At 58.0% G+C, this 10,223-nt stretch overlaps 2 protein-coding genes across 4 annotated transcripts; one reads left to right on the top strand and one right to left on the bottom strand.

Annotated features, from left to right (window-relative positions):
• Positions 1 to 258: 258 nt before the first annotated feature.
• On the bottom strand, positions 259 to 9,103 carry KAT2A (lysine acetyltransferase 2A). Of its 3 annotated transcripts, none has more exons than XM_077853250.1 (18): positions 7,838 to 9,095; positions 7,575 to 7,698; positions 7,091 to 7,236; positions 6,890 to 6,979; positions 6,426 to 6,607; positions 6,089 to 6,280; positions 5,136 to 5,242; positions 4,841 to 4,951; positions 4,613 to 4,752; positions 4,315 to 4,523; positions 3,993 to 4,119; positions 2,783 to 2,893; positions 2,192 to 2,335; positions 1,804 to 1,918; positions 1,676 to 1,712; positions 1,533 to 1,596; positions 1,314 to 1,398; positions 259 to 966 (listed from the first exon to the last, which is right to left on the bottom strand). In XM_077853250.1, exons 1-18 carry the CDS (start codon positions 8,372 to 8,374, stop codon positions 773 to 775), a joined length of 2,715 nt encoding a protein of 904 aa, XP_077709376.1. In that variant the 5' UTR covers positions 8,375 to 9,095; the 3' UTR covers positions 259 to 772. The 3 variants fall into 3 exon arrangements, with proteins under 3 accessions (XP_077709376.1, XP_077709377.1, XP_077709378.1); XM_077853251.1 differs by having other exon boundaries at positions 4,613 to 4,749; positions 7,838 to 9,094; XM_077853252.1 differs by lacking the exons at positions 259 to 966; positions 1,314 to 1,398; positions 1,533 to 1,596; positions 1,676 to 1,712 and having other exon boundaries at positions 1,907 to 2,028; positions 7,838 to 9,103.
• Positions 9,104 to 9,244: 141 nt separating this feature from the next.
• HSPB9 (heat shock protein family B (small) member 9) lies at positions 9,245 to 9,801 on the top strand. Its single transcript, XM_077853261.1, has one exon. The coding sequence runs from the start codon at positions 9,288 to 9,290 to the stop codon at positions 9,774 to 9,776; it is 489 nt and encodes a 162-aa protein (XP_077709387.1). The 5' UTR covers positions 9,245 to 9,287; the 3' UTR covers positions 9,777 to 9,801.
• The last annotated feature ends 422 nt before the right edge of the window (positions 9,802 to 10,223 follow it).

A 10,223-nucleotide genomic window follows, 5' to 3' on the forward strand; every position in this document is an offset into this window, starting at 1 on the left:
AACCACGTCCACCCAGGTCAAGGCTGCCAGGTGGAAACTGGGGTCCCTGCAGCCCCGACACCTGAACCAGGAACAGCTGAGAGTAGGGAGAAGCAGGTGCTGCAGTTGGGCAGGTGCCATCACCCCAGCGGTGCGGGAGGCTGGGTGAGAAGGATGGTCCCATCTGATGTTTAATAGGCTCGTGTTGTAGGAGGTGGGGGCAGAAACAGGGTCAACCTGTTAAGGTTGGGGGCCCTACCAAAAAGGCCAACAATCACACAGAGAAATAAAAAGAACTTTATTGTTCCCTCTGAGGGATTAATGCCAGGAAATGAGTGGTCCCCAGGGCCCCCACCCCTGGGGGACAGACAGTGCAGGGTGAGGCATGACCCCCCAGTCCCAGCTGAACTTTCAAATGCTGAAGCCCCTTCCCTCAAGCTAAAATTGGCAGTCCCAACCCTTGAGGAAATAGTGGGACAGGCCAGGCCCAGGACTCCAAGACTCCATGGCTCTATGGGGACAGGGCTGGAGGCCACCACGGCCCCAGGAAGGCTGTGCCTCTAGCCACCAGTCACTTTAGAGAGGCGGAGCCCCAGACCCAGGAGATCCCCCCACAAGGTCAGATACAAGGAAAAGTGGGACAGAGCTGCAGGTGTCCAGAAGGGGCTGCAGGGCCGAGGGCTGGAGTGTCTCAGGCTGAGAGGAACCCAGGCACCAGGGGCACCCCCTCGAGATTGGATCAGAACCCGATGTAGAGACATTCCAGGTCAAGGCTGTGGTCCAAAGCCAGAGACTACTTGTCAATGAGCCCACCCTCCTTGAGCTTGAAGTAGAAGAATTTCTCCAGGGCGCTGGCGCAGCGGCAGTACTCGCTGTCTGGGGGGTTGTACTCGCGGCAGTTGGCAATGACACGCTGCAGGTCAGCCACAAAGAGCTTGCGGGTGACATAGTAGCGGCTGCGTAGTCGCTCTGTCATGGTCTTCAGGTCTAGGGCAACAGGAGACAAGGACATGGTTTTTTTTTTTTTTTAATTTTTATTTATTTATGATAGTCACAGAGAGAGAGAGAGAGGCAGAGACACAGGCAGAGGGAGAAGCAGGCTCCATGCACCGGGAGCCCGACGTGGGATTCGATCCCGGGTCTCCAGGATCGCGCCCTGGGCCAAAGGCAGGCGCCAAACCGCTGCGCCACCCAGGGATCCCAAGGACATGGTTTTAAGAGGCTGAGGAGAGCAAGGTGACCACCAGAGGGGGTGCTGTGGGGCCTGATGAAGGCAGGAGCAGGAGTATGGGAGGTGGAAGTGGAAGGAAGGGGTGGAAATGGAGTGTCCTCACCAATAGGGAAGCGGATGACCTCATAGTAGTCAGGGGCCTCCGACTTCTTCACAGGCTCCATGAAGGGCCAGGCACTGGGGTGTGACTGGAGAGGAAAGCCAAGCTGGAGTCAGGCCCACTGTGACCAAGCCCAGCTGTGAGTACCACCCACCCCAGAAGGGGTTGTAAGGCCACAGTCGCTGGTGCAGGTACCCCCAGAGGGGAACCTGGTCTCCCCACCTTGATCTGGGCCAGCAAGTTTTTGAGGGTTGTGTAGAGCTGGTCTGGATCCTTCAGCTCCTTCCTGGGGCGAGAGACACCATGTCTGAGGCCCTTGGTCCTTTTGCCTTCCCCAACACCCTCTCCCTCCATACAACACTTACCCCTTCTCCTTCCCCAGTGGCTTCCAGCCTGTCTCTCCTGCAAAGCGGGGAGTGGGGAGAGCATCCCTAAGAATCTGAGAACACATTCTGAGCAAGGGGCCCCCTCCCCCACCAAGACCCCTGCTCACGAATGCCGGGGACACTCTCCACAGGGATCTGCCTCACACCCTCCTTGAAGCAGCTGAGCCCGGGGTAGACCTTTCGGATCTGGGCCTGTTTGCGCTCAATCAGCTTCTTGATGATCTGAGGGAAGGCAGGGTCTGAGGGGCCAACTCCAGCCCCAGCGGCAACCCTCGCTGGGCCAGGGTCAGAGGCCCTGCTGCTGAGTCCAGGCGCCTCATCTCCTAACTTCCCTGGGAGGCAAAGCAAGAACCAAGATCCTGGCCCACGCCCACCTCACACATGTGCGTACGTGTGGTACACATCCACACGTGTGTGCTCACCCCCAAGGTGTACAAGAAAAGCCCCCAGGTTGTGTGCATGCAAGCATGCGTGTGTACACAGACACACACACACCTCCTTCTGCTTTTTGATGATATGGGACAACTCCGTGTAGGGAATCCGGGGATTCAGCTCACACTCCATCAATGTTGCGCCCTCATAGTCCTTAATGTAACCCAGGTAGCGGCTCTTGGGCACCTTGATGTCCTTGGAGAAGCCCTACGGAATGGACAGTTATGACCCAATCCATCAGCAAGGCTTTTCCAACTTGGATAATCCTCCTCCCAGGAACCCCCCGAGGGGCTGTGCATGCTGTGTCCCCTCTCCCCGGTTCCTGGATCACCTTCTGTGGTAGCTGATACAATGCTCTGTGCTGTGTGGGCTCAATTAATCTGCCCCTGGAAAGGCTCCAGGTCAGCTGCTCCGCCCAAATCATCCTCCAGAGCCTCCCAGCTCTACCAGCCTGCCCTCCCACTCTATAGGTGCCTACTTGTCACAGGGGCGGCAGCAGGAGGCAGGCAGATGGGCATGGGAGACCTCTCCGTTGGCGCCAGATGGCACAGGGAACAAACACCAAGGGGCTCCCACCCCAGCCACACCAGTGGGCTAGACCGAGTGACCCTGAGCCCCGGGCAGCAGGCAAGTGTGGGCTGAGGTGCGGGTCACCTGCTTTTTGAAGTAGCCAATGGCGTACTCGTCGGCATAGGTGAGGAAGTAGAGAATGTTGTGTTTGATGTGATACTCCTTCAAGTGGTTCATCAGATGAGTCCCGTAGCCCTGTGGGGAAGGGGAGCAGGGCTTAGCAGGGCAGCCTAGAGCAGAGAGTGGACTGCACAGGAGAGATGGACAGCTGGGGATCTGGGATCCAGAGGAGGAAAAGCAACTGGCAGAGGAAGGGGAATTTATGGGGAAGAAGTGAAGGATGCTGGCGTTGCTCAGCGCTTACTCTGAGCCAGGCGTTTTGCTAGGTACTTTACAGGTCACCTCTTAAGTTAATCCACGAGATAAATATTTTTATCTCCGTTATACAGAAAACAAACAAACAAACAAAAAACACAAACACCTGAAACTCAACTATTTTAAGAAATGTCTCCAAGGTCAGTCAGCCAGCCACGGTAAGGTCAGGACTAAAAACCCAACCAGGAAGTTGCCATCTAGGTGTCACTGGTTCCTAGCTCCCAGGCCTCAGAGTTAGAGCAAAAGGGGAAGTGGCATCACAAGGGCCCTACTCGTTTCAATATCTGAACCCTGAAGAAAGAGTGTCTCCCCCCATATGTCAAGACCGAAGGGGCACCATGCAGATCTGGATTACATAAAACAGGAGAACTGGGGACCCTACCAGTAAGTCTGTTGTGCCAAATCAAGGATGGAACCCACAACTATCCTCCAATGCAAGACCAGTGTAAAAAGTATTACCCCCTCCCTCCCGTATATGTGAATGTTCAGGCGATGAAGGAACTTCAAGTCCATTTAAAAGCATTATTGAGGGGCGTCTGGGTGGTTCAGTCAGTTAAGCATCTGCCTTCCACTCAGGTCATGATCCCAGGGTCCTGGGATTGAGTCCCACCTCGGGCTCCCTGCTTAGCAGGGAGTCTGCTTCTCCTTCTGCCTCTCCTCCTGCTCATGCTCTCTTTCAAAGAAGTAAATAAAATCTCTCAAAAATAAATAAATAAATAAAAGGGTTATCGACTTTGGGACTCCATTTGTCAACAAGTGTTTTCTTAATGCAGTTACCAAAGGACAAGTGCCACCTTGTGGGGCTGGAAGGAACTGCCTGGGCACTAAGAGAAGGGTTAGGGACTGTGGCTCTGACAGTCCCAAACCAGAAGCAGGTGGTGGGTGGTGGGTAGGGGTAAGGCCAGGAGCAGGTACTCACCTTCACTTGCTCATTTGAGGTGACAGCGCAGAAGACAATCTCGGTGAAGCCCTGAGTGGGAAACATGCGGAAGCAGATCCCACCGATGACCCGCCCATCCTTGATTAAGGCCAGAGTCTTGTGCTTCCTGAGGGGAGAGAGGACAAGTCACTGCTGCTACCTGTTCTCCAAGTGCCCCCCAGGTCTCTACAGCCTTAGAGGCCAGGGCCATATTTAGTGCTGGGAGAGGAGAAGCAAGTATTCCCACGGGTTTGGGTGGGGTGGGGGCAGGGGCTGAGGACAGGTGTGGTGCCCCAGGGTCAGGACTCTTCTGCGGACGCACGGGTCAAAGACGAGGCGGGCGATGTACTCCTTAGGCATACGTGGCAGCTGGTGGGAGAAGACATTCTGCAGCCCCACAAGCCAGAGCAACACCCGCCGGTTGGCCTTGGGCGTCAGCGAGTTGCCGATGACGTGGAACTCAATGATGCCTCGGCGCTCCTCCAGACGAGCTGTCTCGTCCCGGGCTGCGTTGGCTGACAGCAGGCTCGTCTGGGCACCAGAGGAGAGGTGGGAAGCTGAGGCCTCAGAGGCTGGTGAGGCCCCCTTCCCCACACTGGTCAGTTAGTCAGGCTGCCCACCTCGGGCCCCAGCATGGCAGCAGGGTCAGTGATGGTGAGCATGACCTCGTTGACCAGCTCCATAGGGATGTCGCCCATTACACGGAGCCGCTTGGCATCCTCCAGGGTCAGGTTCTCCGGAAGCTTCCTCTTCTCACCTGCTGGGAAGGTTGGCAGAGTCTCTGGTAGACAGCAAGAGAAGTCAGGGGAGGGGTAAATGAGGGCCAGAGGTCAGGGGTCAGTACCCACCTGGCATGGGCTCAGCCCCTCCAGAGTCCAGACTCAAGGAGCTGTTGCTGCCTCCACCCATGGTAGGACTGAAGATGGGGGTGCTGGGGACAACTGCTGCACTGACCGTAGCTGGGAGTGAGCGAAATTAGGAGTGGGGGGTCAGAGATGGTGGTGGGTCCCAAAAAGGGACTCCCTGACACACCCTTCTGCATATCCCCACTGCAGCCATCTGCAGTGCCTCTTCCCCAGCAGAGGGCTGAGCTCTACCAAGACAGTCAAGCCAGGAGCCTGCAGATCCTGCTGGAGCACATACCCGGCCTGGGCACCAGCTGGGTCCCCTCTGAGGGTGGCATGGTGAAGCCGGACTCCCAGATTGGAGAGTTTGCCCCATATATCTCCTCCTCCAGCATGGACAGGAATCTGTGGGGAGGGTACAGTGTGTCTCGCAACTCTGTCCTCCAACCAAGGCAGCAGCCTGGACCAGACCCAGACTGGAGGCAGGTCAAAAAGACCCTGTTCTCAGGAAACTGGGAGCTAGAGAGTGGAGACAGCTTCAGACTAGGGGGAGACACAGTCCCCTGGTCAAAGGCAGAACAGGACATCCAGGACAGGATCAGAGGCCCAGTATGCCATGGTGTGCAGCACATGGGGATAGAGTCTGACTGGTGCCATCCTGTGCTATGCGGCCGGGCAGGGCACTAAGTCACCCTGGGCCTCAGTGTGAAACGGAGCTCAGAATCCACCCCCTCCTGCCACCTCACATTCCCACCTCGCAGCAGAAGGGGCCCTGAAAGGCCTGCATTAGTCAGCAAAGGCGTCTCAAACTGGGGAGTGGTGAGCCAAGTTTAAAGTGGGAGAGAGGGCAGCACAACAGAGCAAAATCTTACGGAAAGGACTACAACAGGAGTGGAAATCGGTTTCACCTCAAGCATAAGCTCTGGCTTCTTGGCACCTTGCGGTAGGAAGGATTCTGAGGCTGTGTCCAGGCCCCATGGGAAACAATTAGTCACATCTACCAGGGGCATGGGCAGGGGTAATGTTAGCACTCAGGCCATGTACCTGCCATCCCCAGACTAGCACACGCAAAGGCAAATGCCAGCAAGTTGCATCTGGGCCCCAGACAAGTCTGCCAGGTAGACACCCAGATCCCAGAAGGCTCATGGAGGGGGAGGAGGGACCATTCCAAGAAGCCTTCCTGGAAAAAAGGGGACAACAGGGAGGATGTGAATCTGGAGCAAACTCCTGACAGGCCGGAGTGAGCCTTACTTTGGGAAGTGGGTGAGGATAAGGGTCCTCTTCTCAGGCACCAGCTTGTCCTTCTCCACCCGGAACTTCTCTAGCAGCTGCCGCCGGGTCACAGTGAAGATGGAGCGGAGAAGGCTTCGTCCAAAGATGTGAGTGGTCTCGTAGCGGGGGAGGCTGTCACAGCTCTGGGGTACGTGGCAGTAGCAGAGCCATCTGCGGGCAGAGGGGAGGTAGGATGGAGAATGGAGACACTAAACCCAGGTTGGGCTTATGAGCACAAGCACCCCCACCCCCACCCCCTCCCCCACCCCCTCCCCCACCCCCTCCCCCACCCCCCGCTGGCCTTGGCCAGCCCTACCTGGTATAATTGACCTTGTAAGTAGCCACATCCTCAGCCTGAGACCGCTGCCGAAATTGGGCAGGAGTCTCAAGCTTCCAGTAGTTAAGGCAGAGCAGGAACATCTTTGAGAGTTCAAACATCGTCTGCCGCTCCCGAGGAGCCAGGTGACTAAACTTATACTGCACAAAGTTCAGCACACCCTGAGAAGGGGTGGGTAGGGAACAAGACCAGGAAGGAGACGTGAGCGGCCAACAGGGGTTTCTTATACAAAATCTGGTGCTTCCTGAGGGCAGGCTAAAGCTCCCCTCTCACTCGGGCTCTCTGTGAAGAAAAATTGTGCCCCCTTCCCAGCTCCATGCCCATCTTGAACATCCTCCCTTCTCTGAACCTGTCCCTTGTTCTCAGCTTGAGGAAGATGGGGAACACAGGCTCCTCACTCCTCCAAGATGCCCCCAATTCTCTTACTACCTTCCTCATCCCACCTGCTCAATATTAGGCTTCTCAAATGGGGGACTGCCCAGGGAGCCCTCCACCACTGGCCGGGTCATCTGCAGGATGCATTTCCGCAGGAGCTGGAGGAAGAGGAAGAGGGAGGAGTAGAGGTCAGTGGAGCTCAGAGCTGCAAACTCCCCAGTCCAGCCCCACCTCCTTTGCTCATTCACACTCACTTGGATGAAGCTCACCTTGAAGAGGTAGAAATAGACCTGCTTAGTGTCCGTGTCCTCCTCTTTGTGAACAGACATGAACAGGTTCTCCACGTCTACCACCATACCCAGCAGCCGGTTAATCTCATCTTCTGACACATTCTCCAGGTGGGACACGTGGTCAGCTGCAAGAAGGAAAGGTGGTAGGATTAGAAAGAAAGGATAGATGACGAGAGCTCTCTCACTCTTCATCACCAGTCAATTTACAACCTTGGTAGCTCCAAACAGCATGACCAGTAGTGAGACTGACTGCTACTATGTCAGCCTTGGGTGGACCCTGTCTATTCTGGGCTGGCAAATTTCCTTTCTCTTCCCTTGGGAGGGATACATGTTCCCAACCCAATCCCTCCTTCGGAGGCATTTTTGGTTCCAAAGATAAAACTCAGTGGCACTTAAATTATCCTGTCCAAGCAGGCCCCAGGACCTGCCCCCGCCCCAGCTCCAAGGGCACTACCTGCCTTACCCAAGGGGTGCTCACAGCTGCGGCACAGCTCGCTCAGGTTGGCAGCTGGCTGCTGCAGGTCCATGCGGGGTGCAGTGGGGGGCTTGGGGTTTTTCCAGCCATTACACTTGCAGGTTTCATTGGCCTGGCGTTAGAAAACTCGGTCAATAGCCCTGTAACCGGGCACGGGGAGCCGATCCCCAGCCACAGATTTGCCCCCATTCCCACCGGAGCCCTGGGATGCCCCAAGCCCCGCCCCTTCTCACCCCAGGCCCCGCCCCCACCTTGCAAGCCGAGAAGACCCCTAGCTTCTCAAGCTTCTTGGCGCGCGGCAGCCCCCGGACTTGCGCCTTCCTCTGGCTGGCGCGCTGCTGCTGGCTCAGGCCAGGTCGAGCCGGATCCCCTCCGCTCCCGGTCCCCCCACTTCCTACCCCGGGACCCCCAGTCCCTGTGCTGCCGGCTGGGGCTGCAACTGGCGCGGGGGCTGGTGCCGGAGTGGGAGCCGGAGTCGGGGCTGAAGCCGGGCTGGGGGCAGGAGTCGGAGGTGGGGCAGGGGCTGGAGACTGAAGGGGACGGGGCTGCGTGGCCGGAGCCGGGGTCGAGGCCTGGGAAGGTTCCGCCATGGCCTCCCCCGCAGCGGAGCGCGGCGCGGCGCTCCCAGCCCTAGGGCCGCATGGGCAACCGGCGCTCGGTGCGCAGGCGTCGCTGCGCCGGAGCATGATGGGAGTTGTAGTCTTCCACGACCGCTCCCTCCGTTTCTGGCTTCCAGACTTTTCTGTCCTGCCTCTTGGCCCCAGACAAGCAAGTGAAGCCTGAGCCATTACCCTAGATTGTCTCCTCCTCACTTCTAATCTCTTTGAAGTCTTATGGGATAGCGAGGATTGCCGTTTTCTTGGGGACTTGGAGGAGCATCTGAGAAAACAGGCTCCTGTTGAGGGGAATCACAGATGCTGCCCGGGGTCGTGTTGGCTTCCGCCCCTCCACCCCCTGTCCCTGTCCCACACGTCTGCGGACACGGAAGTGCAGCCACAGCGGAGATTAAGAAGCAACACTTCCATTTCTTGCCCCGTGGAGGTGGCTACATGGGGGTGCTCTCTGGGGGATAATTCAGTGGTACTCTCTGGTGCGCTTCTTCTATTATGTTATATTTCAGCAATAAAGGATTATCATAAAAGCCGTGAGCGCCTGAAGAAGGCAGGGTTCGCGTCTTCCTTCTGTCCCAGAGCCCAGCCCTCAGGCGGCCACAGTAGACCCAGAGTCTGACGAATGAAGGAAACCAGGAAGTCGCGGTCACCTCCTAAGCCCCGTGTCACAAGACCGTGCGCGGTCAGGATGGAAGACCCTCACGGTCACACCCCCGGGCTCGGTTCAGGGGACAGCCCTTCTTGTCCTCAGGCCTGATTCTGGGAAGGGCAAGAGCCTGGCTCCATCTCGCCTCCGCCCTGTGCTGGTGAGCGCTACAGCGTCGGCTGGTCTGCGCTGGTGGGTCACCGCCCCGGGAGCCAGGATGAGAGCAGCAGTGGCGCGCCAGGGCGGTGACCACCAGGCCTGCGGAGACCGGACGGGCGTAGCAGGCGGCCGCGGAGGAGCGGAGGAGCCAGGCCGCCCCAGGGCCTCTCCCCAGGGCGCGCAGCCGCACCCCCGCCCCCCCCCCACGCCGCCGCCGCCACCGAGCGCCCAGAGCCACGCCCAGGGCCTCGCGCCCTCGCCCTCGGACAGCAGTTGCTCAGTCGGATGCAGCGGGTTGGTAGCGGTCTCCCCAGCGGGAGCCAGGTGGCATCACGCTGTCCCAGCGTGGCCCTTGCCCAACAGAACCAGGTGGCCACACTGCCCGTACGGCTCCTGAGGGACGATGTGGTGACTGCGCAGAACAACTTCCATGCAGAGAATGGCTTCCAGATGAAGGTGGATGCCTGTGGCTTTGCCCCGGAGGAGCTGGTGGTGCAAGTGGACGGCCAATGTCTGATGGTGACCGGCCAGAGGCAACTGGAGGGCTGCAGCCCAGATGGGGCTGGCTACCGTGTGGCGCAGAGGGTGCATCGGCAGATCCAACTACCACCGGACCTGGATCCCACTGCCGTGACCTGCAGCATGACCCCCTCCGGCCAGCTGTGCGTCGGAGGCCAGTGCCGGGCGCTGCCTTCCCCGGAAGCCCAAAAAGGCCCATCCCCGAGACTCCGAGGCCATGGCTCTAAGAAAGGTCAACCTACCCTGACCCAGTAAACAACAATTCTAGTGTGCAGCAGCAGCCTTGGTGTTCTGTGGTCTTTTCTTGGGGTTGGGATCAAAGGTGGAGGCATAATGGAGGTAGAGAGAGGGCCAGTGGAGGGCTTAGGGAGGCAGGAAAAGCACTTTACGGTGGTGGTCCAACAAGAATCAGGCCTCTGTGGCCCCGGGAGGAGCTGGGTCCGGGGCTCAGTAGACCAACAGCCCTGTGCTGGGCAAATGACAGCAGCAGCTCCAGCAGGGAGCAGCAGAGGGCCAGGATGGCAGCGGGGGCACCAGGCTCCACAACCAGCAGAGGGCCCCGGCAGACCAGAGATCAGATAGATACAAAGACTGGACTTGATGTGGGGTGGTCTCTTGGTCTGAAGACCAGGCAAAGGTTCCAGAGATCACCTGGGAAGAGGATGAGAAGACCCAGTCCTTCACAAGGTACAGACTAACCAA

This window comes from Canis aureus, chromosome 16 (genome assembly GCF_053574225.1).
Source record: "Canis aureus isolate CA01 chromosome 16, VMU_Caureus_v.1.0, whole genome shotgun sequence".
Lineage (NCBI taxonomy): Eukaryota > Metazoa > Chordata > Mammalia > Carnivora > Canidae > Canis > Canis aureus.